This window comes from Xenopus tropicalis, chromosome 4, assembly GCF_000004195.4.
Source record: "Xenopus tropicalis strain Nigerian chromosome 4, UCB_Xtro_10.0, whole genome shotgun sequence".
NCBI classification, from domain to species: Eukaryota; Metazoa; Chordata; class Amphibia; order Anura; family Pipidae; genus Xenopus; species Xenopus tropicalis.
Window position 1 is genome coordinate 43,331,452 of NC_030680.2, and position 26,108 is coordinate 43,357,559.

The window sequence follows — 26,108 nt, forward strand, 5'->3', positions numbered from 1 at the left end:
TTGCCCCCCGATCTGTACCTGTGCCAGCAGCAGCCAACCCCTCATATTGCCCCCCGATCTGTACCTGTGCTAGCAGCAGCCAACCCCTCATATTGCCCCCCCATCTGTACCTGTGCCAGCAGCAGCCAACCCCTCATATTGCCCCCCCATCTGTACCTGTGCCAGCAGCAGCCAACCCCTCATATTGCCCCCCCATCTGTACCTGTGCCAGCAGCAGCCAACCCCTCATATTGCCCCCCCATCTGTACCTGTGCCAGCAGCAGCCAACCCCTCATATTGCCCCCCCATCTGTACCTGTGCCAGCAGCAGCCAACCCCTCATATTGCCCCCCCATCTGTATCTGTGCCAGCAGCAGCCAACCCCTCATATTGCCCCCCATCTGTACCCGTGCCAGTAGCAGCCAATCCCTTATATTGCCCCATCTGTACCTGTGCCAGCAGCAGCCAACCCCTCATATTGCCCCCCATCTGTACCCGTGCCAGTAGCAGCCAATCCCTTATATTGCCCCATCTGTACCTGTGCCAGCAGCAGCCAACCCCTCATATTGCCCCCAATCTGTACCTGTGCCAGCAGCAGCCAACCCCTCATATTTCCCCCATCTGTACCTATGCCAGCAGCAGCCAACCCTCATATTGCCCCCAATCTGTACCCGTGCCAGCAGCACCCAACATATTGCCCCCAATCTGTACCTGTGCCAGCAGCAGCCAACCCCTCATATTGCCCCCCCATCTGTACCTGTGCTAGCAGCAGCCAACCCCTCATATTGCCCCCCCATCTGTACCTGTGCCAGCAGCAGCCAACCCCTCATATTGCCCCCCGATCTGTACCTGTGCCAGCAGCAGCCAACCCCTCATATTGCCCCCCCATCTGTACCTGTGCCAGCAGCAGCCAACCCCTCATATTGCCCCCCCATCTGTACCTGTGCCAGCAGCAGCCAACCCCTCATATTGCCCCCCCATCTGTACCTGTGCCAGCAGCAGCCAACCCCTCATATTGCCCCCCCATCTGTACCTGTGCCAGCAGCAGCCAACCCCTCATATTGCCCCCCCATCTGTACCTGTGCCAGCAGCAGCCAACCCCTCATATTGCCCCCCCATCTGTATCTGTGCCAGCAGCAGCCAACCCCTCATATTGCCCCCATCTGTACCCGTGCCAGTAGCAGCCAATCCCTTATATTGCCCCATCTGTACCTGTGCCAGCAGCAGCCAACCCCTCATATTGCCCCCCATCTGTACCCGTGCCAGTAGCAGCCAATCCCTTATATTGCCCCATCTGTACCTGTGCCAGCAGCAGCCAACCCCTCATATTGCCCCCCATCTGTACCTGTGCCAGCAGCAGCCAACCCCTCATATTGCCCCCCCATCTGTACCTGTGCCAGCAGCAGCCAACCCTCATATTGCCCCCAATCTGTACCCGTGCCAGCAGCACCCAACATATTGCCCCAATCTGTACCTGTGCCAGCAGCAGCCAACCCCTCATATTGCCCCCCCCCATCTGTACCTGTGCTAGCAGCAGCCAACCCCTCATATTGCCCCCCCATCTGTACCTGTGCCAGCAGCAGCCAACCCCTCATATTGCCCCCCCATCTGTACCTGTGCCAGCAGCAGCCAACCCCTCATATTGCCCCCCATCTGTACGTGTGCCAGTAGCAGCCAATCCCTCATATTTCCCCCATCTGTACCTGTGCCAGTAGCAGCCAACCCCTCATATTGCCCCCCCATCTGTACCTGTGCCAGCAGCATTCAACCCCCTCATATTGCCCCCCATCTGTACCCGTGCCAGTAGCAGCCAATCCCTCATATTGCCCCCATCTGTACCTGTGCCAGCAGCAGCCAACCCCTCATATTGCCCCCAATCTGTACCTGTGCCAGCAGCAGCCCACCCCTCATATTTCCCCCATCTGTACCTGTGCCAGCAGCAGCCAACCCCTCATATTTCCCCCATCTGTACCTGTGCCAGTAGCAGCCAACCCCTCATATTGCCCCCCCATCTGTACCTGTGCCAGCAGCAGCCAACCCCCTCATATTGCCCCCCATCTGTACCCGTGCCAGTAGCAGCCAATCCCTCATATTGCCCCCATCTGTACCTGTGCCAGCAGCAGCCAACCCCTCATATTGCCCCCAATCTGTACCTGTGCCAGCAGCAGCCCACCCCTCATATTTCCCCCATCTGTACCTGTGCCAGCAGCAGCCAACCCCTCATATTTCCCCCATCTGTACCTGTGCCAGTAGCAGCCAACCCCTCATATTGCCCCCATCTGTACCTGTGCCAGCAGCAGCCAACCCCTCATATTGCCCCCAATCTGTACCTGTGCCAGCAGCACCCAACATATTGCCCAATCTGTACCTGTGCCAGCAGCAGCCAACCCTCATATTTCCCCCAATCTGTACCTGTGCCAGCAGCAGCCAACCCTCATATTTCCCCCAATCTGTACCTGTGCAAGCAGAAGCCAACCCCTCATATTGCCCCCATCTAATGTTTTAGTTAACAGTTAGTGGGGTTTTATGCCCAAAGTTGACTGTGTACCTGCAAATATGTAATGTATTGTTTTATGCTACTGCTTGCTATGTCTATGTTAAGACCCCTGTACTTGTTTTTCTACAATTAACTGCCTCAATTGAAAAATAGTTCCATGAACAGGTAGAATGTTTTTTTCCTACAATGGTTTTTTTCATGATGGTAATTTCTTTTTCTTGTCTTAGGGACAAATCAAAGAAGTTGGCAGAACAGTCTGCAGCCATTGTCTGTCTTCATACCCTTGGCCTCACAGAAATAAAGATGAATGAAAGTGACTTTGCACAAAAAAGAAAGCGAAAGTTACAATGCCAAGAAGATGAAGGAACCAGATCACTAAAAGAAGAGCACAATAAAAAATTACACCAAAATGGTTCAGAGCATAGACCCCTCATTCAAGATGCAACAACATTTGCAAATCAATCAGGAACACATAACTGAAAACAGAATAATTTCAACTTTGAACACTATGCAAAACCTTGACAAATATCTAACAGTTATATTTCTCTTAAATGGGAACTATGACAAAAATGAAATGTACTGTCAGTTGATTGACGCTCTAGGGCTGGTTCGTGGTAACCTCATTATATCCATGCAGCAAATATCACTGATGAGATATCTATATATAAGAAAAGGTGCTATGGAAAACTGCACTGGTACAATTTAGCACCTATGTTATTAAATCACCTCCTCCATATTTGCCCTCCTTTCTGCACATTTCTTTTCACAAAACATTAATATAAATAAAGAGACTGCTAATACCTAAAATGGGTACATTTAGGTATTTAAGAGCATACATAAGGTAAAGTTGTTAGCAAAACTCAATATATGTTGTTTACATACTCTTTAAAAATACCTTTCATTGCTTTTAAAATGAACTTTAATTACATAGCTGAAAGATTTTTTTTCATGATATGCAAACATATTTTTGATACTTTTATCATACATGGGGGTTGATTTGTTATTGCCAGAGCCCCCAGGCTCAAATTATCAGATACTAAACTACGTGGTTCCTATGCATGGTTTCTGTATCTGATAACCTCAGCTTGCAGCTGAACATTTTTTTTTCTTCTGAGCAGGTTTTTGAAAAATATAAAAAGCTTGACACCTAAAACCTGTCAAGATTTTTATTTCTTTTAAAAACCCACTGAGGTTAAGAAAAACAAAAAACCATTTGGCTGCAAGCTGAGGTAATCTGCACTTGAGTTCAGGAACTCACCCATAGATTAAGTAACTGATTGCTCAAGCCCAGAGGCTCGAACAATAATAAAGCAGCCCCCCAGGGTACTAAAGTGATCAACATATATTTTTTTTAACAAATGTTTTATTGGTTTTATTTTATTAAAGATTACATGGAAAATGGGCGGATTGTCAGTCACTGAAAATAATAAATCCTTAGTAATCATAAAATTATCTTTTTTTTTTTTTTTTTTCTCTTAACGGAAGTGATCATCATATTATATTTGATTGTATAGGATTTCCGTCTATGCAATCATGTGCTGCATTATTTATTTTTGCTTTATTGTTAATATTGGGCAACAACAATTTTGACTTTATAAAGAAATATTGGATTATAGATTTTGACAATTTCTGTATTCAATATACTTTGCTTACATTTTCATGTAGTTTATTATAAATAAAGACTGTGTGAATTGTAGCTGCTTAAAGGAGAACTTAACCCCCCACGAACAAAAGCCCCCATACACTGCCCTCCATCGGCCCCCCTCCTCACTTTTCTTTGTATCAGTTCATGGGCATGGAGCTTGCAGTTAGAAGTAGTCCAAGCTTCAACTGTGTATGTGTCTGCAAGATCGGTATTCGCAAACTAATCCAAAGATACAGAAGATGGCAACTGAAAACTCTGCTGTGCTACTCTGTATCTATATGTCAGTTTTACAATTTGGAATCCTTTTCTGTGTAGTTCTCCTTTACAGTAATCCATGCTATTTCATGCATATAATTGTAACTTTTCTCCGGTTAACATCTTACATTATATTTCTTTTGAGAACTTCGTGCTTTGATCATTTTACATTATACTTACATTTTTCTTTGTTGATTAACTACTGTGGACAAAGTGGATAAATGTCACAGACTCTGGCTGCCACTGTTAGATAAGATACTACTAAAAAGGGGCAGCAAGACAAATTGTGCAATTAAAGTCTGGAAAGTGTATTGTTGGTACTGATCAAAGTTCCCTAAAATGCAGGTTTGCTACCAGCCCTACAGCTAGAAAACATTGTTACTACAGTTTATATTTTGTGGAGGACTTTTTGCTTTGTGAATGCTGCTGAATTTGAAAATTATAAATAAGTACAGGTCAAATAGGAGGTGTCAATTACTGTGTCAGGAGGCAAACAACTTTTTAATGACCTGAAACATTTACATTTTGGGGCATATTTATTACAGTGTGTAAGCCAACATCACCACTGATGTTGCCCATAGCAACCAGTCTTTAAGAATTGAACTGGCGCAAATCGGCGAAAAAGCCTCGCGAGTCTTTTTCGGCGATTTCCCGAAATCGCGCCGCCGGGTGTGCCATCCCACCGGCGACTTACATTGTCGCCGTTGGGATGGCAGGGGAAGGCAACTCGGGGAGATTAGTCGCCCGCGAACAGGGATTTTTGTCGCGGGCGACTAATCTCCCCGTGTGCCAGAGCCCTTAGAAAATAAAAGCAAAGATCTGATTGGTTGTTATGGGCAGTGGAACTCAAAGTACTCTCAAAAGGACTGACATTCTGCCCTACAAAAAGCCTTGATAAAACAGAGCTCTGCAGTGACATGGAGGAATTTTTCCGGAGATTACGACTCAAAGAATTCTTCCATGATAGACCAAATATAACACCAGAGGACAACCCAGAGAATTATCTAATCAAAACAAAAAAGAAGAGCAACTGGACCCCACAACCAGGACAAAACCCGGAACTGGACCAATACATTGATTGCTTCAGGAACAGAGTTAAATCTAATATTCTGGCCAAAGGAAGTTGACTCACAATATTAGTATCCAGGAGAAATGGGCTTTGAAAACCAACAAAGACTTGATAATAAAACCAGCTGATAAAGGGGGTGCCGTGGTTATAATGGACACTACCAATTACATAAAAGAAGCCAATAGACAATTGTCTAACACCACATATTATGAAAGGCTGGAAGAGGATCCAACTCCTAAATATACAAAGAAACTTAAACAGGTCATCAGTAGCTTCTCCCCCCCACAGACACACTTAATGGATTTGATGCCAGTTAACCCCAGAATTGGTACTTTTTACATGTTACCCAAAATACATAAGGAAGGCAACCCAGGACGACCCATCATCTCTGGTATTGGAACATTAACCGAGGGCATATCTGGCTGGGTAGAAAACAATCTGAAGCCAATTGTCAAGAGAACACCCAGTTTTATACAGGACACTACTGACCTGTTAAACAAACTGGCTACCTTAGGTCCACTTCCAGAGGGCACCATCCTAGCTACCATGGATGTGGAGTCTCTTTATACCAACATCCCACATGAAGATGGTATTGCAGCCTGCCAGTATTTCCTTGAAAAATCTCATATGTCCACAATGCCAACTCTACAACTAATCAGATTTATACTAACCATATACCTCCAACTGATGGGAAGTGCTATGGGAAGCAAAATGGCCCCTCAGTATGCAAACTTGTTTATGGCCCAGTTAGAAGAAAATTTCCTGGCTTCCTGCAACACCAGACCGTTGACCTATTTACGGTATATAGATGACATACTTATAATATGGACAGCATCAGAACAGGAACTATTGACATTCCACCAAAGATTCAACCAATTTCATCCTTACCCTTAACCATTCCTCTTCACACATCAATTTCCTGGATACCACTATCTACATCAAAAATGGAATCATACAGACATCCCTATACCAAAAACCAACAGGTCGTCCAGCATATCTTTGGTGGGACAGTTTCCATCCACATCACATTAAAAAATCAACTGTTTTTAGCCAGCTTCCAATCCACAGGTTATAGATGATCAGATCCACAGAGCAACTCAAATACCCAGAGACACACTCTTGGATTACAAACAAAAAATAGAAATCAACAGGGTACCAATTGTAGTCACCTACAACCCACAGCTGAACATTATAAGAAAAATAGCCAGGGACCTGCAGCCCATGCTCCATACAGATACCAGACTAAAGGAGATAGTCCCTGAACTACCCCTTCTGTCCTATAGACAACCACCCAGTCTGAGGAAAATGATTGTTAGAAGTGCTCTTCCCCAAACAACTACAGCAGGTACATTTCCCTGCAGCAGCAAAAGATGTGAGACTTGCAAATACATCCTGTGCAAAGATCAAATTGCAATACCGAATACACAAAAAGTCTACACCATTCGGGACTGCTATTCATGTGCTTCCTCCAATGTGGTGTACTTGATCATATGTACTAAGTGCCCTACAGGAGGAATATACATTGGAGAAACAGGGCAAAAACTGCACACAAGGATGAACCATCACAGACATAAGATCAAGACCAAAGCGTGTGATACACCAGTGGGACAACACTTCTGCAATCAGGACCACAGGCTTCAGGACATGAAGGTGTTAATTCTAAAAGGGAACTTTGGATCTGAAGGAGAAAGGAAGATCTATGAATTCAAACACATTAAGACAGGGCCTTAATTTGGGGTCAGGTTTCATGTCACACTATCTGACACTAACTGAATCCAGACCCCTGGACTATTTACAACCCACCCTAATAAACCTTAATTACTTTCACTATCTTCACAAGTTATCTCTATCTATCTGTAACTTCCTAATTTATTGCTTGTGAACACTTCTCTATCAGTATAAATGTTGTGCCATTTCAGTTCTCATTTGTATTTTGCCTGATGAAGGGGCCTTAGAGCTCCGAAAGTTTGCAATGTATTTTTATTGTTAGCCAATATAGGTATCATTTCTACAGTACTCTTGTATTTGTGTTTTGTTGTTTTTTATTATTATTTTTGACACTGGCTAACACGGTACTACAGTTTTTGTTTTGTGATTGTTATGGGCAACAACACTGGTGATACTGGCTTACACACTATAATAAATAAGCCCTGATGTATAGATTGTAAACACCCAATAATGTTTCCCTATTGACTATAAGGTTGAGAACATACTTGGGGGTGTTTTCTGATGGCACATTGTCATTCAACAGAGAACATTAGTAAGTCTCATGCACCTTTAAATCCCTGGGACAGTATGTAATTCTACTCATTACTATGCATTAATATACAGCCCTATGGTATACATACTCTTGAGCATTTTTTTTGCCCACATATCATAAATCTCAAAATTGCTTAGTAAATGTGCCCCTTAGTTTTATGAAGAGTGTTGCTGCTTAAAGCTCTGTGGGATAATCAGCTTAAAAGCAATATAATTAAATGATTGGCTCTAATAATGGGCTTTTGCTGACAAATAAAATGATGCACCTAAATATGTACACAACGATATTATATAAAAAAGCAGTTTTTTTTTTTAAGTTAGAAATTGCTCTGTCACAAAGAGAAGCTGCTTGTAAAACACCAATTTGTCTGGTTCAAGGGTAGCCTTGGTATATATAACTTGAGTTATTAAGGCATGCCTTTTGGGCAACAAAGTGGCTCCCTCTTCTCTATAGACATGGCTGTACAGTTTCCAGTTTTCTAGTTTCTCTCAATATACATTTTAACAAGATTAAAAGTTTTAAACTTAAGCACCTTTTTTCTAATAAAGGTAGGACTCCCCTGAAGGTATACCACCAGACACTATCACTTAAAAGGGGGGTTGATTTCTTGTTACATAGTACCTCCCCCCCTTATAATCACAAACTTAGGAGGAAGGACGTTCCTGCCCTATACAGCTTACAATCTAAAGGGGTGGGTAATTTACAGACAATAATAGAAGGACATTAGGTCATGTCAAGGCACTTTTATATAATGTAAATCCCAACTATTGACAGGAATAATCCTAAATTCTTGATCATATGATGTAAGATATTAATAAAATGCTATAAGGTTATTAATCTTATAATGTTGGTTTGTGAGATTCTCTATATACTTCCTCGAATTATCCTAGAGTATTTTTGACAAACATTAGCTTTTTCACTCACACCCATTAACAGTTTGGGACAGTCTTCATAATCTGACACCAGTGCGACATTAGACACTGCCACTCCCTCTTTTCTTTTTTTTAGAGGTCTCCACAAATGCAGCAATACAAGGAAGGATGTACTGTAGGAAGCCACCCAACCATTTAGGAGATAATTTAATATAACTTGGCATATATTGTCACCTCTTGAAAAGTCTTTACTGTCTAGTGGAATTGTTCTTTATTCATACCCAATGTTCTGTATATTTTAATTTATATAGATTTACTTATGCATGCAGTGCTGTACAGCAGAATAATAAACAATAGAAAAATAAAAATAGAAACAAACGGGTCAATACAGTAATACATACAAAATATGGTTAAATTAAAAGTGCTAAGTGTTTAAAGTTGAAGGAAAGGCAAAGTCACTTGGGGGTGCCTAACATTTTGGCACCCCCAAGTGACTTTGCCTTTCCTTCTCCTTTAAACTACCTTTTCCCCCGGGCTGGTGCCCCTGTTCAGAGAGAACAGCACGGGGTAGCTGCAGCGCTTCCTCCTTCCTGTATCGTGCGTACGCATGCGCAGTAGAGTGAAAAGCCGAACTTTAACAGAGAAGTTGGCTTTTCACTCTACTGCGCATGCGCCTATTGTGTAAGTCGCAGCGAAACGAACCCGGAAGGAGGAAGCGCATCGCTCTAGGTACCCCGGGCTGGTGCTATTTTCTCCTAACAGGGGCACCAGCCCGGGGTACGAGGTAAGCGATTAAAGTCACTTGGGGGTGCCTAACATAGTAAGTTGGGTTGAAAAAAGACATACGTCCATCAAGTTCAACCATAATGCCTATATATAACCTGCCTAACTACTAGTTGATCCAGAGGAAGGCAAAAAACCCCATCTGAAGCCTCTCTAATTTGCTGCAGAGGGGAAAAAATTCCTTCCTGACTCCAAGATGGCAATCGGACCAGTCCCTGGATCAACTAGTACTAAGAGCTATCTCCCATAACCCTGTATTCCCTCACTTGCTAAGAATCCATCCAGCCCCTTCTTAAAGTTATATAATGTATCAGCCAGCACGACTGATTCGGGGAGGGAATTCCAGAACTTCACAGCTCTCACTGTAAAAAATCCTTTCCGAATATTTAAATGGAACCTCCTTTCTTCTAAACGGAGTGGGTGCCCTCGTGTCCGTTGGAAGGACCTACTGGTAAATAAAACATTAGAAAGGTTATTATATGATCCCCTTATATATTTATACATAGTTATCATGTCACCTCTTAAGAGCCTCTTCTCCAGTGTAAACAGACCCAACTTGGCCAGTCTTTCTTCATAACTGAGACTTTCCATACCCTTTACCAGCTTAGTTGCCCTTCTCTGGACCCTCTCTAACTCAATAATGTCACGTTTGAGCACTGGAGACCAAAACTGAACAGCATATTCTAGATGGGGCCTTACCAGTTCTCTGTAAAGGGGAAGAATAACCCCCTCCTCCCGTGAATCTATACCCCTTTTAATACAGCTCAAAACCTTGTTTGCCCTTGCAGCTGCTGCCTGGCATTGCTTGCTACAGCCAAGTTTATTATCTACAAGGACTCCAAGGTCCTTCTCCATTATGGATTTGCCTAGTGCAGTCCCATTAAGGGTATAAGTGGCTTGCATATTTTTACATCCCAGGTGCATGACCTTACATTTATCCACATTAAATCTCATCCTGCTGCAGGGATGTCACATCCTGGATAGAATTGACTGGTCTGCAGAGTTTTGTGTCATCTGCAAACACTGATACATTACTCATAATACCCTCCCCTAAGTCATTTATGAACAAATGAAACAAAAGTGGACCCAGTACAGAACCCTGAGGGACCCCACTGAGAACCTTATTCCAAGTAGAGAATGTACCATTAACAACCACCCTCTGTACCCGATCCTGTAGCCAGTTTTCTATCCATGTGCAAACGACTTCACTAAGACCAATAGACCTTAGCTTAGAAAGCAGTCGTTTGTGGGGAACGGTATCAAATGCTTTGGCAAAATCCAAATAGATTATATCTACTGCATCCCCACTGTCCAGCTTCTTACTTACCTCATCATAAAAAGCAATTAAATTGGTCTGACATGACCTGTCCTTCATAAAGCCATGCTGATTACTGCTCACAATGGCATTCTCCACTACATAATTTTGTATGTGATCCCTAAACAAGCCTTCAAATAACTTGCCCACCACGGATGTCAAACTTACAGGCCTATAATTGCCAGGCTGAGATCTTACTCCCCTTTTAAATATGGGAATGACATTCGCCTTCTTCCAATCCCTAGGTATCATACCTGATGAAAGCGAGTCTGAGAATATCAGAAACAAGGGCCACTGTAATTCTGCCCCTAGCTCTCTCAGTACCCGAGGGTGTATTCCATCTGGCCCAGGTGCCTTGTTTACATTTATCGTGTGTAACCCTTTAAGCACCATATCCTGTGCCAACCACTGTGTAGTTGGAGCTGAGGCAACAGTGCAGCTCTTAGGTGGGACTTGGCCCTGAAGTGACTTAGCCTTAGCACCCCCAAGTGACTTAGCCTTTCCTTCTCCTTTAAGAGGTAGTAATAGATCCCTGCCCCTAAGCTTTATAGCTTACAATCTAATTGAGTGGTTAATAGGACAATAATATGAGGACATTAAGTGCTGCAAATTAAAGGAGAGGGAAAAGTACAATCAATCAGACAAAAGGCTTCTAAATATGCAGTATTATTCCATACACCAACATACATTCCATGCGTTCTGGAGAACAGCATTCACCTGATTGCCAAATCCATTTTAATCCAGCAGCAGAATGGACTTTTTTCTATCTAATAGTCCAAAAGATGGATTCTTTTTTTTTACCGGACACCTCAAATTTACTAAAAGACAATGTTACAGAATAACCACGATACTCTGTGCAGTGGTAGCCTGGATACCATTATTCCACATGACAATGGGGTACAAACAGTCCCTGAGGAAGATCAGTTTACGATAGAAACATTGGAAATGGATTACTCTGACAGTTCCAGCTGAGTGCAGTGATGTGTTCTATAAATATATGAATGGGATAGCCTTATTACACAGTGTAAAAAGAAGGTTCCATAGGCTTTGGACTTTATTTTATTATACAGTAAAGTTTTTATACAGTTTGGAATTTTATATTATACATTTTTGGTACAGTATTGTCAAATTATGATTTGATACATGCCTATTTTAGCGCCAAAGAAACTAGAGTTTACTTTTTAAAGAGACCATAGCACAGGTATGGTACTGTAGATTCTAAGGCACTAGAAGTGTTCAGTGATTACATATAAAAGATGTTCACATTGGTCACAAAATTGAAAGATTACTTTAAAAGTAATTTTTTCTTTTTGTTAAAAAAAGCAAACAAATATGTTTTACCCTTTACACAGGAAACTTTTACTGTCATTTCTTTAAACAGAATATAAGTTATCGATGCCTATACCTCTATTTTTTCTAATATACCTTCTTTTAGTCAGCACAAAACTTGTTTTAGGGTAATGTTGTGCAGCAATATGCCAGAGGGTTTTCTTTTACAATTTACCAAAATGAGAAGCAGTTCTTGGTGTGGTGGGGCAATCTACCTGAAAAGATATGTATTTATGCACACCAGGAACTTTACTTTTATTGGGCCCTCACCCGGGACCTTTATCAAGGTTACTGCACAGAGATATTTCCATGTTTTGGTATATTCATACTGTTTGCACCCAGGCATTATGCTAAGTGTGTGTCTAAGCCAATATATATCTATCTATCAAAAAAAAATTCTGCACTCACGGGTCTTGAGTAAATAAACCAAAAATATTTATTCAATCATAAGTGCAAGAAAAAAAAAAATACCACACTCTCTGGGAGTAAAGAAAAGATTTTTCTTTAAAGAAATCCAATGTTTCCAGCAGTAACTCAGCTCTTCCTTAGGGACAAACCAGCGGACTGTAGACCCACAAACACAATATACACCCTCATCCGAAAAAAGGGCCTTAGTAACCATAGCAACCAAAACAGAAAAGAAAACACTAAGGGGCTCATTTATCAATGTACAACAGGTACAAAATACAAAAAAATCATATTTGGTCATACTGTGCGTATTTTCTGTGACTTTTTTTGTACTTTGTGACAAAATTTGTGCGAATCATATTGTCGCACGGAGTAGGATAGTTTCAGATTCATTCAAGCGTCGGTATCGTGACTTTCCTTGGGCCAGGTTGGAGCTGCAGAGTGCCATTGAGTCCTATGGGAGACTTCCAAAATCATGCACAGAAGGATCAAAGGTTTTCCCGCCATTTACGATTGTTCGATACGAAAATTTTGTGGCCAATACGATTTTATCGTGACTACTCCAATTTTTTCATAAGCATTTTCGTGATATTTGCAATCATCAGAAATTATCGTATCTATTCCGAATTTTTCCCATTTCGGGATTCGAACTCGTACTTTGATGAATGTGCCCCATATTAATAAGCAGCCAGAAATCAAATAATAAAGTTATCAATCACTAAAGCGACCATTTTACTGTGTAATGTGTTACATACAAAGTATCAAAACACTTGAAACTGATAAAAATGTGATTGGAACCAATGTTACACCAAGAGAAGTAAAAGAGTGATACCCTCAACGTGTAGAGAGAAACAAAAGTAACAAATAAAAGTACATAAGTACAAGAACACAAAAAGCTACGTCAGAACGCTGGGAGAGAACCAGCCAGACACATTGCAGTAAGTAGACAGTGTCACCAAGCCAACAGAACACAACCTGGGCAAGAGTATCTAGTACTGTGCCAATTTGCCAACTTTGGCACATATACAGTATATTGTTTGTTGGTCAACAGTCTGTTGGTTTGTCCCTGAGGAAGAGCAGTGTTATTGCCCGAAACATTGGATTTCTTTCAATAAAACTCAAGTCCCAGAAAGTGCAGTACTCTTTTTCTAAACATTAATTTTTTGACCACAATATATATATAATATATATTATGATATACACAAACAAGTGTGTAACATTAAAGGAATATCCAACTGTGTAAAAAAACTTGGCAAATGTTAATACAAGAACATATGTTTAAAGGTTTATTTTGGTTTGGATAAAGCACCTGCAAGAAACACAGTCTGTAACAGTAGTGTATATTTACCATTCATTTATGCTTATCCGTGACAGTTGTGATGGTTAATACTGAAAACCCTCTAAACTTCTTTTAAAAAACCCACACAGTACTCTTATGGTTTCTTGAGCACTATTCTTTCAGCCATTGTAATGCTGCTGGTAACGCAAATTCAACTCTCGAAGCTCACGTTCTCTCACTCGCCGTGATTTACTAGACTTTGTAGACCGACTAGAATGGATCGATTGTGAAGATTTTGTGCTCTGGCAGCGAGAAGATGCTCTTTTTAGCAAGTTTTGTGAAATAGAGCGATGCAGATTTTTCATTGATGAAGAAGCTGCCATGCTTACTATCCATGGATGCTTAAGAGCATGTGTGGCTGTCATCCGCTGTCCTGGTTCCACCATCAAAAGGCGATCAATGAAGTCTTTAGCCAGATTTGAGACACTTGGCCATGGCTGCAGAACACAAATGTATTTTAGTATATAACTGAATGCAACAAACCTCTTTGTGGAAGTGTAACATTTTATTACTAGTGCAAAAGTTTGTAATGTATAAGAGGATTGCTATAAATGTGATATTAAATAATTTCTGATTGTATCATTATACAAAGTCTGTGTAAAAGGCTTGTTATTGTCACAGAGGATACCCAGGGAAGTTGAATATAGCCTAAGTTCATGAAGTGCAACAACTTAAGCAGATTCTGTTTATTATTGAGACATAGATGAAGATCAAATCACTTTTGTATGCGTAACTGAAGTTCAGGGAAAGCGCCACTGGGGGGAGGGGGGGGTGCAGCAGTCTACTTCTATGTGGATGTCTGTGCTCTGTGTTCTATTTATTCCGTTACTGCTAGTGCAAACTGCCAAAGAGAACAGAACAATGCAGTGAAAATAGACAAAACTTGAGCATCTTTATTCCTGTATTAACATGAAATCCACTCTGTAGTGCATCTCAATGCAGACACAGGAGGGAGTAGAAGCCAGTGGATCAGCCATATAAATGGGTCAGCCCCACCTGGCAGTAGACCTTAAGGTGCCCATACACCTTCACATCGCCAAGCGAGCAGATCTTCTGCCGATATCCCCCACCTACGGGTGGGCGATATCGGGAGAATCCAGGCTAATTCGATCCCTGGGGCCAAACAATCGAATTATAACGATGGGTATAAGCAAAGTCGGTCCGGGGACCGACGCTAAGGTCAGCTAATAATTAGACCACATGCTAAGATCAGCTGATAATGTTGTTGATAATTTTATTGACAATGTTATAAGGGTTGTACACACAGTACAAATATTAAATGTACTTGCCTGCATTAACATTATCATCGGAATTATAATGGCCAGGACAAGTAGGATAAATACATAGTGAGCAGTTATTTTTTTTCTCTGGACTGGTGAATTTTTTCCTAAAAAAAAAAAAGACCACCTGGGAAAAATACTTAAGCAACTGCAATTGGCGTTTCCTTGTGACTTAAAAGTAACATAATGATGTGAATTCACTGGGATGTTTTAACTATAGATGCAAAGACAATGTACTTTATTTTTGTAATTTAATGGCATTTTATAGCTTTATTAAGAGAATTTTATTAGGCGGGGTGATGATTAAAAATGTCCCTAATCCTGATATCTATGGAAGTTACATAATGACTTGGTAACTGATACAAAATGCTTGGCCATTAAAGCCCTTCTGAAAACCACTTGGTCGGCATAACATTAAAGTTCCAAGCCCAGTCCTATTCTACACTACTATAAAAAAAAAAAATCACATAACTTTCTTACCTCTCCAGAATAGCTGTATTTCCCTCTCAGAATTTGCCTGTATAACCTGGTCCTGTTATCATCTTCAAATGGCATAGTTCCACTTAGAAGAATATAAGAAATGACTCCAAGAGCCCACATGTCTACAGAGTTGGTGTAGGGCTTTCTTACTAAAACTTCTGGTGCAATATATTCTGGTGTTCCACAGGTTGTCTTCATCAAACAGTCATCCCCTTTTTTTTGAGCACTTGCAAGTCCAAAATCTGTTATCATTATTTTGGAGTCAATACCTGGATGATAGTAAAGCAGGTTTTCAGGTTTTAGATCTCTGTGAGTGATGCCTAGTGCATGCAGATATTTCACACCTTCCAAAACCATCTGTAATACATGAGTGGCATCCCTTTCAGTGAATGAGCCTTTGGTGATTATACGATCGAAAAGTTCACCACCTGTTGCAAGCTCCATGACCATATAAACCCTTTCCTGTGACTCAAATACTTCAATCAGTTGAATAATATTGGTATGTCGAACTCGCCTCAAAACATTAAGTTCAGATTCACATACCTCCCTTCCTTCCCTGCATTTAGTTTCAATCATTTTAATAGCATATGGCTGTTTAGAGGCCTTATGTTCTACTCTTACAACACGACTAAAACTACCTCGTCCAATAAGAGCTTTTATGTCATATTTTGCAGTTACACGTGGGTCAAACTTGGCCCTGTACTTAGCAATTTTGTGTCTCCTTAAATGTGCACTTTCCACATGACACTTCAAGTCTCCATTAGGCAGTGAGTGAGATAGGTAATCATCCTTTAGAAATGTCTGGCTTTTGTCTGTAATACAATTATTATATTGGTCACTTTTTCTGTCCAAACAAGGTTCCACTTTTTTCACCAAGTCCTGCTGGAGGTTTTTTGAAGGTTCAGGGAGAACTTTGCTTGTCCCACAACCCATGACAGAAATAATCTTATTTCAGATGTAGTCATCGTGTTACTGCAACTTCATTTATATATAAGTATCTGCATCAGCTTCTTTTATGGTACCTCTGAAAAAAATTTGCAAAGATAGAATTTAAAAAAATGGTTTTCTCAAATAATTTTTATACAAAACATAAGCAACATCGGTCCATCTACAATAGAGGAAGGAAAACATATTAAACGCTAAATTTAAAACAAAGTTTTAAACAAAGTATTGCTCAGAATGGAAAACATTTTAAAACCTTAAAACGTTTGGTGAAAATGTACTAAGTTATTGATTTAAATTGACCTCTCAACAGAAATATAAGGGCACACGCACGTCTGCAAGTGCAGTGAAAAAAGTGCAATTTGCAATCGCCATTCCCCCCCCCAGTCACATATTACAGCGTATTTTACCATAATTCAAGCGTCACCGTGGTTGCAAAAGGGCAATGACAATTGACTATGCTAATAGAGTTGTGTTAATTTTGGCGAGATAGATTTTGTTCTTAAAAGTCTTTGACATCTGGCAAATGTTATACTGGGGAAAGCCCATGTAAGGGGCTGGCAGCTGCAGGTTAAAAAAACCCAAAAGCGGTTTTCTTCAATAAACCACTCAAAAGCACAAAATAGCTTTCAGCAGCAAGACAATACTGTCTTGAAAATACTGTAGGTTTACAGACCTCTTATTATACAGCAATATGTACAGACACATTGATGTCTATGGGTTAAGTCCACAGACCTCATTCTCGGAGTTTTGGTGAGACTGACCAGCCAGGGTTTTAAGGGGTACTCATTAGCTAACAGAGGCTTATCAGCCCCACCTGGTAAGCCTGTAGCACTTCACCCTGCTACATCCTCCAAATGGTTCCTGCCACATATACACTTAATACAGACCTATCGACACACCCACATGTATCTAAAAATAGATGTAAACATACATGTATTAAACTACTTATGGATCTTGACATTATTATAGCCTTGGCTATTGCATGTAGCATATATGCATGTCTAAGAATTCATCCAGGCCACTTTAAATCTCTACAGTCACATCATCATCCAAAAAATTATTCCACAACCTCACCTCAGGAGAAAATTGTGTTCCTCAAGTCTAAAAGGGTGGATTCCAGTTCTTCCCTATCAGAAAATTACCCCCACTATATCAGCCAATGTACTTGTAAGCACCTTTTCTCCAGAGAAAACTTTTATATTTAATTGCTCAATTTCATTACCAGTTTTGTAACATTTCTCTGCGCAATTACGCTCATTAAGGACTGGGGCTTAAATTTGTACTTCATACTCAAGCTAAGGCCTTACCAGGGATCTACAAAGCCCCAATGCACATTTTTCATACAAGATACATACAAGAGTACTTTAGAAAACTCTGACACTGCCTAGAGTTGCATCTGCACAAAAATCCCCAAATCCTTCTCTAGTAAGTAGAGCCCTCCCAACAAACTTTCCTTTATTATAGAACACAGAAAGCAACAGGTTATCTATTGTAGTCACCTACAACCCAGAGCTGAACATTATTAGAAAAATAGCCCATGCTCCATACAGATACCAGACTAAAGGAAATATTTCCTGAATTTCCTCTTCTGTCTTATAAACAACCTCCTAGTTTGAGGAAAATGATTGTTAGAAGTGCCCTTCCCCAAACAACTAAAGCAGGTACATTTCCCTGCAACAGATGTGAAACTTGCAAGTTCATCCTGCGCAAAGATCAAATTGCAATACTGAATACACAAAACGTCTACAACATTCAGTACTGCTATTCATGTGCTTCCTCCAATGTGGTGTACATGATCATATGTACTAAGTGCCCTACAGGATGAATGTACATTGGAGAAACAGGAAAAAAAAAACTACACACAACCATGAACCATCACCAACATAAGATAAAGACCAAAGCATGCGATACACCAGTGGGACAACACGTCTGCAATCAAGACCACAGGCTGTAGGACATGAAGGTCTTAATTCTAAAATGGAACTTTAAGGGCGAGGTCAGACGAAGTGTATATCCACTTCTCTCAGCCCTGCGCTTTTTTGCGAATCCACTTCTGTACGCTCCTCTGTGTGCCTGCCTTAAAGACTATGGCAACTCCCCGAGTGTGGGCAAACACAGAGGAGTGGATCGGAGGTTGGCCTGGAACACAACCATTTTCCAGCCCGACTTACGATGGCGCTCTGTGTGCCGACACTTGGGCATTTGTCATAGTGTTTAAGGCAGGCACACAGAACTGAAGTGAATTGAGTTTTGTTGCAGCATTTTTCTCAGCAAATTTTTATTTTTTGCAGTAAATGTTTGCCACAGTTTCTTTAATCCTAGCACAACTGTCTTGTGGGTTGCTTCCACTGCAGAGAATTACTTTAGGCAAGGTTGTGCAAGAACTTTATTCTAAGCAGAGACTGCCCAGGGATGATCTACAGATCACCGAGCCACTCACATAAAGCTAAACTAGGCTATTTAGACAGTTTGGACCATGAGTTCATCTACTTTGCTGATTGCAGTTAAAGGACATGTAAAGCCCCCCCCCCCCCCCAAAATGTAATTTACAGAGCAGTTCTTGCTGCTTTGCTGGCATTTTTGGTATGGGTGTTAGGCAAAGGAGGAGAAGGATATTATTCTAGCCTGCTAATGCACTATTCCTAAAAACCAGGAGTCTGTGATTGACTCATGGTCACAACTGAGGATTTGCGTGGTCCCTTAGGTTGATGCCTGGGGCCAATCTTGGATCTTCTGTTGTCCAGGGCTTCACTGCCTTGTGGGAAAAAAGGGGTGGAACTGTTTGGATAGATACAATTGTTGGTTAGTTTGCAGAATCTTAGTTGGAGGAAGTTGCTTTTAGCTCTGGTACCTTAGTGACCATTTTCTTAAGTTAGGGTTCAAATAATTGCCCTCTTGAGAACAGAAGATATATGATATAGTGTTTTAAGGTGTTGTCACCTGACCACTGACAATGATGAGAATGTGAACTCTGCATTGACAGTTATGTGTGTTCTACTATGAGTTTGTGCCAGCATAGTTTTACAGATCTTGCCAGACTAATTGAATTGCCTTTACGGAACTCTGGGATGGCAGTGGATGTAACCTATTTAGTTTTTGCTAAAGCATTTGATACTGTACCACACAGAAGATGACTGATTAAATTAGGGAATATTGGTCTGGTCTAAAATATTTGTACTTGAAGAAAGCTGAACAGGCTGAAGGATAGATTACAAAGAGTGGAACGTAAATGGAATATTTAGTAATTGGACCAGGGGTCCTTTGCTTTTTAACTTGTTTATTACTAGAAGGTAGTGTTTTAGGAGTACCCTTAGCTGAGAAGGATCTGGGGATTATGAGACTCCTTATAAAGATTTTCACAGCTTTATTGTAGACACATTGCACAGAATACTCCAACATTTCAGTCCTCATAAACAAAGTCAAACCCATTTTCTTTCCCCGCGACCTGGAGATTGCAAGTGTAAGGGTTGCCTGATGTGTAGTAGTCTCATTGTTGGCACACTTCACGCACCCATACACTGGTAAAAATTACAAAATCATACAAAGATTGTCATGCCAGACATCCATGGTAGTTTATTTCATCAAATGTCCACATGGACTACTCTACTGTAGACAATTAAAGGACAGGATAGGCATGCACCGAACAAGCATCAGGGCGGCTTTGGATCCTGAAAGAACCAAAATCTATTCCATTGTTATGGAATGCTTATAAAATATTTTTTAAAAAAACCCAGATATCTTGTCAGGACTTATTACACATTTATTGCAAAATTTCCCTTTATACAAAGCAGTTGAAAACAAAGCAGAAATTATACCTTGTTTCATTACAGTGCATACTCTTTAATAACAAGGATGTGGCTATATTCAGAATCAACCAATCATTCACGTTCAGCAGCCTGTGGAAAAACACTGTTTAACACCGCCATGTTATTAACCAGTGTCCCAGGCATGCAGTCAAGATTTACTCTACTGCACATACGCAGAACCAAGCAATGAGAAACAAATGTAAGAAGATGCTGGTGCGGCACTCAGCTTTTTTCCACAGGCTGGTGTTAACGTGAGCACCAGCCTGGGGAAAAAAAAACTAGGAAATCTATTTCACTGGGCACCCCCCCAATGAAATAGACTTAACTTGTCCTTTAGTAGCTCTAACTGAGCTCAGATAAAGCTTGGCTGTTCTTGTAGAATTATTCCTCTTGGTCTCATACTCCAAAACCCATGGTCTGCAAAGAACTTTCAAAACATGACAGGGATCTCATTATTGAAAAGTATCATTCAGGATAAGGGTACAAGTAGTATCCAAATCATTAAACATTCAGTGGAGCATGGTGAAGACGGTCATTAACAATAATATAGCTCAACAGTGGCGCAAAAATAACATCACATCATCAGAAGAACAACATACCAACAGTCACGGCACCAGCTCTGGCTCCTCAGACTCCAACTCCTGTTTTTAAAGGAACAGTAACACTAAAAAAATTAGAGTATAAATGTATGTAATTAATATGTTATATTGCCCTGCACTGGTAAAAAATGTGTGTTTGCTTCAAATCTCTACTATATTTTATATAAACAATGCTGCTGTGTAGCCATGGAAGTAGCTATTCAAAGTGACAAATAGGAGAAAAGGCACAGGTTACAGAAAATAGATAAACTGCATAGATTGCCATTGTGTTCTATCTGTATTGTATTTGTTATCTGCTATGAAACCTGCTATGTAGCCTTTTCTTTTTTTCAGCTTGAATGGCTGCATAACAGTTTTTTAATTTAAACTATAGCAGTCTTTCTGAAGCAAACATGAAACATCAGTGTAGGGCCACAGTAAATTATATTTTTATTTAATTTTTTTGGTGTTACTGTTCCTTTACTATACTAATGTATATTCCATATTGATTGAATGGACATGACATACAAGGTATTTCATCATTGCCAAAGCTCAGTAATTTTACAGCTATACGAAGATGGTGTCTGCTTTTAGGAACAAGCCAAATAACTACTGGCTAGGAAGCCGACGGCACTACCCTATTGGCAATCCAAGCTTGTCACTGCAAATACGTATAAGGATACTATTCAAGTTTGGGTGTGAATCTACAACTAAGCCTAGATCAGTGTGGTTTTTTATATTATATATTTAAAAAACTACAAAGGTTCCTTGAACCTAAAGTTTAAACAAAATACAAAAAATGAAAAACAATAAGGTTAGAATATCTCAGCTAGTGTTGTTTCAGCTAATAAAACAACTTCCAGCGCTGCGGAATATGTTGGCGCTTTATAAATAAATGTTAATGTAATGTAATGTAACTAGACCCTGCCCTTTATTCTTACAGCAGAGAAGTACTATATTATGACTTATATGTGAAATAGGGCATTTTAACATTGCTTTTTTCCCATTACAATTTCAATTTATTAGGAGTAGGAATCAAGAGTTGGTACATTATTTCCAACTCCATGTACCCAAAATTGCTTCTGACTCCACAGCTCTGCCCACAGTGAAACACTGTGGAGGCAGCATCATACTTTAGGGCTGTTTTTCATCAGCTGGAACTGGTGCTATAGTCAAGGTGGATAGAATCAAGAATAGCTCCAAGTATCAGTTTATTTTGTAACAAAAATTTCAAGTACGGGTATGGGATCCCTTATCCGGAAACCCGTTATCCAGAAAGCTCCAAATTATGGAAAGCCCATCTCCCATAGACTCCATTTTAATCAAATAATTCAGAATTTTAAAACTGATTTCCTTTTTCTCTGTAGTATAAAAATAGTACCTTGTAATTGTTCCTAACTAAGATATAATTATCCTTATTGGATGCAAAACAATCCTATTGGGTTTAATTAATATTGTATTAATTTTTTAGTAGACTTAAGGTATAGAGATCCAAATTACGGAAAGATCCCTTATCCAAAATACCCTTGGTCCCGAGCATTCTGGATAATGGGTCCTATACCTGTATCTGCTAAGAAGCTGAAGATGAAGAGAAACTTCACCTTTCCGCATAACAACCCAAAGCACACATCTAAATCAATAAAGCAATGGCTTCACCCAGCCAGAGCCAAGACCATAATATGATTGAAAATCTATAGGGTAACCAGAAGAGAGCTGTGAACAGGAGATGCCCCCTCAATTTGACAAATTTGCCAGTCCAGATGTGCCAAATTGACAGACTCTTACCCAAATTTGCAATAAAGGTGGAATGGGGTTCGTATGGAGGTGTTGGACTTTTAATACAACTTAAAGGAACAATAACACAAAAATATGACTGTATTAAGGTAATTACAATATAAAGTACTGTTGCCCTGCACTAGTACAACTGGTGTATTTGCCTCAAAAAGACTACTATAGTTTATATCAGTGCTGTCCAACTGGCGGCCCGCGGGCCGCATGCGGCCCGCGACCCCCCTCTGTGTGGCCCCCCACCTGTCTGGCTGCTTTGATGGCTTACTCTTGTGTAAGCTTTAAATGGTATCAGTACTGTGATTAACTGCCCCCCCCCCTGCATGGTTCTCACCTCAGATTCAGGCTGTAATCAGGCTGTATTGTTTAAATATGTAATCCCCTGTGTTGTTCACACCCTGCAGTGTTCACACCTCAGGCTCAGGCTGTAATCACCCCCATTGTTCCCCTGTTCACACCTCAGGAGCAGTAGAAACCCACAAATAATCCCTGCACACTACAAAAAGAACATATACAGAGGTGGTACTACAATTAAAAAGTTTTTTAATATATAGTTATTGTGCAGACTGTAGGAGCAGTGCCAGCATTGTGTCACTGTAGGCTGCCTGTGTGTGCCATACACACAGGCAGCATAGGGCAAGCAGAGTATGGCACACACAGGCAGGGTAGGGAAGGCAGAGTATGGCATACACAGGCAGAGTAGGGCAGGCAGAGTATGGCACACACAGGCAAAGTTTGGCACAAACCAGCCAAGAATGGCACACACAGTGAAAGTATGGCACACGCAGGCAGGGTAGGGAAGGCAGAGTATGGCACACACAGGCAGAGTAGGGCAAGCAGAGTATGTCACACAGGCCAAGTTTGGCACAAACCAGCCAAGAATGGCACACACAGTGAAAGTATGGCACGCAGGCAGGGTAGGGCAGGCAGAGTATGGCACACACAGGCAGGGTAGGGAAGGCAGAGTATAGCACACACAAAGGCAGGGTAGGGCAGGCAGAGTATGGCACACAGGCAGGGTAGGGCAGGCAGAGTATGGCAGGTTTTTGCTGTACTACAACCATTAATATGGGTATGGTCATGTGATAACATGGGTGTGGTTTCAAAAAGGGGAGTGGTCAAAACTGGCTTCCATTATCGGCCCTCCACCACGTAGGTCGGAAAAATTCCGGCCCTCGGTACAACAGAAGTTGGACAGCACTGGTTTATATAAACAAAGCTGCTGTGTAGTCATGGGGGCAGCCATTCAAAGGAGAAATGGCACAGGTTACTTAGCAGATAACAGATAAAGCCCCATTATATTCTACAGAGGTCATCTGCTATGCATTTTCTCCTCATTTCCAGCCTGAATGGCTGCCCCCATGGCTACACAACAGCTTATTTATATAAACTATAGTAGCGCTTCTGTAGCCAACACACCAGTTTTACCAGTGCAGGGCAACAATACATTATATTTTAATTACTTGAATTACATTTTTGGTTTTACTGTTCCTTTAACTATGTAACCAGACATGTACACAGTGCTATATTTATTTAAGGCATCCATGGGACTGTGCCTAGTGCAATAGCTTTAGACGGACTTGCACTATACAGCATTTTATCTCCCAGACATTCCTTATTTAAATATCCTAGGTATGACTGCCAGAAGCCTTCTAAACTGTTGCTACCTAATTTGCATTGGGTTACAAAACTGTGTGGCAGGCAGAGGCCCCAAAATGAAGATATTAAAGAAAATATCAAGAGTGAAAAACAAGTATTCAAGCAGAAAGGAATAAAAACACTAATGGAGCGAATCAACGAACACTCAAATTTTTTTGGTTGGGGTTTTTTTTTTTTTTTACTCCAACCAAAAAAATCAAGACAAATCCAAATGCAAAAAAAAAAAAAAATAGCCTTCTAAAACCTGTCAAGATCATATAGAAGTCAGTGGCATATGCCACTTTTACAACTGGAAAAGCTTTCTTTGCTTTGTGGTTTTAGAGGTTTTTTGCTTATGACGGCTTTTGTACAACAATACTGGAAAATTCAGACCTTTTGATAATGACTGACATTTATGGAAATGAGTTTAGTTTTGGTTTAAAAAAAAAAAAAAAAAAAAAAAACTATAAAACCATGAAAATCTGAATGTTAATAAAATGCCCCCTTAAAATCCAGCACAGCCAATAAAATGTTTTTTGAAGAGTGGGATTGGTGGTTAAATATTCCATTTTCAATAGTTTCTCCGAACTATAAAAGTTTTACATTCACAAATAAGCAGCAATGCAGAACTAAACTAAAAATAAAATCACCAAGATTAAAAAAAAAAAAATTTCACACAACTTATGCTGGCAATAAAATATGTTTTAGAGCAAAAAACACAGAACATTTTCCCCCATATGTAAGTTTGCCCAGGCGCAGTAACCCATAGCAACCAATAAGATGTTTGCTTTTAAACAGGTGACCAGTAAAAGCTGCCTGCTGATTGGTTGCTATGGGTTATTGCTCGTGGGCAAACTTAGTTCCTTTTATTACATAACCCCAGTCTTTGCTTTCATTTACTTTGTAGTAGTCTGGTTATAACTGCATACAAGGGCATAATTGTGCTTTCCAGGCAGAACTAGAAAAAAGTAATTTTATCCTAAACACAGTATATTTAAAGAATCTGCTTTTTTTCTATTCAGATTTGCAATTACGAGTCATATTTTTGTGTTATATAAAATTACATTCAAATAAAAGTGCTATACATTATTCAAGTATAATAATGTATAAAATGCCATAATTTAAATTTACCATATGGCTAAATATTTAATTTATCCAACACTAGTTTACAAAACTTTATGGGGTTTTGCTACTGACAAACCACTGCAAACATATCACCTGGGCACAAAATGCAAGGTGTATGTCATGATGTGTAAAAAGTGGAGTTAAGTATTACTGCTGATGTTGTCCAGGGCAGCCAATCAACAATTAGATTTCATCAATTAGAAAACCAAAGCAAAGCATCTGATTGGTTGCTATGAACAACATCACTAGTAATGTTTTACTCCACTTTTTACCCCCATGATAAATATACCCCATTGTGTTGTTAGAAGGGGTAATATAATGAAGCTCCTGCCAATAACACTAGCCCCATGCTAACGCATCTAGCCACACTGTCTCACTCGGGCATTTACTCAAAAGAAGTTCACATTGCAATCCTTTTACTTTACTAAAAAAGCAATACAAGGTCCCTGTACGTATAGCAAAATTCAAAAAGGCAACAATTATCACTAAAATTATTTAATAAGTAAAAACATGTTAACGTTTTAGAATTCTGATTTTCAAAACTGTTACACTTCTTTGTATAATGAAAAGCAGCTGCTCACCGTACCTTCTGTAAAGTCTCCCCTATCTTCGCTTCAGCCCTGGAAGTGGCAGACATCTTAGGACGCACTACTTCCTCCTACGTTTTACTTCAGTAATCAATTCTCGCACATGCTCAGTTTGAGTAACTTCGTTGCTT

The 26,108-nt window shown here is 40.4% G+C and overlaps 2 protein-coding genes across 4 annotated transcripts in view; one reads left to right on the forward strand and one right to left on the reverse strand.

Moving 5' to 3' along the window:
* Nucleotides 1-4,836, forward strand: part of dus2 (dihydrouridine synthase 2) — a 112,653-nt gene extending 107,817 nt beyond the window's left edge. Inside the window, 1 exon segment of one of the 2 annotated variants that reach the window (NM_001016230.2) lies at nucleotides 2,703-4,836. In NM_001016230.2, the coding sequence (NP_001016230.1) occupies nucleotides 2,703-2,955 (253 nt within the window). In that variant the 3' untranslated portion in view covers nucleotides 2,956-4,836. 2 annotated transcript variants of the gene reach the window in all.
* Nucleotides 4,837-11,715: 6,879 nt separating this feature from the next.
* pskh1 (protein serine kinase H1) lies at nucleotides 11,716-26,082 on the reverse strand. 2 transcript variants are annotated; one of them, XM_012961168.3, is made up of 3 exons: nucleotides 25,972-26,082; nucleotides 15,511-16,534; nucleotides 11,716-14,187 (listed from the first exon to the last, which is right to left on the reverse strand). In XM_012961168.3, exons 2-3 carry the CDS (start codon nucleotides 16,441-16,443, stop codon nucleotides 13,870-13,872), a joined length of 1,251 nt encoding a protein of 416 aa, XP_012816622.1. In that variant the 5' UTR covers nucleotides 16,444-16,534; nucleotides 25,972-26,082; the 3' UTR covers nucleotides 11,716-13,869.
* Between the last annotated feature and the right edge of the window lie 26 nt (nucleotides 26,083-26,108).

Bases quoted from the DNA above. Each gene is read 5' to 3' on its own strand.
- pskh1 (XM_012961168.3), bottom strand. From the start codon at position 16,443: ATGGGTTGTGGGACAAGCAAAGTTCTCCCTGAACCTTCAAAAAACCTC. The intron at 14,188-15,510 runs GTAAGAAAGTTA...TGTGTTCTGCAG, and splicing joins AATACAGCTATTCTGGAGAG to CCATGGCCAAGTGTCTCAAA.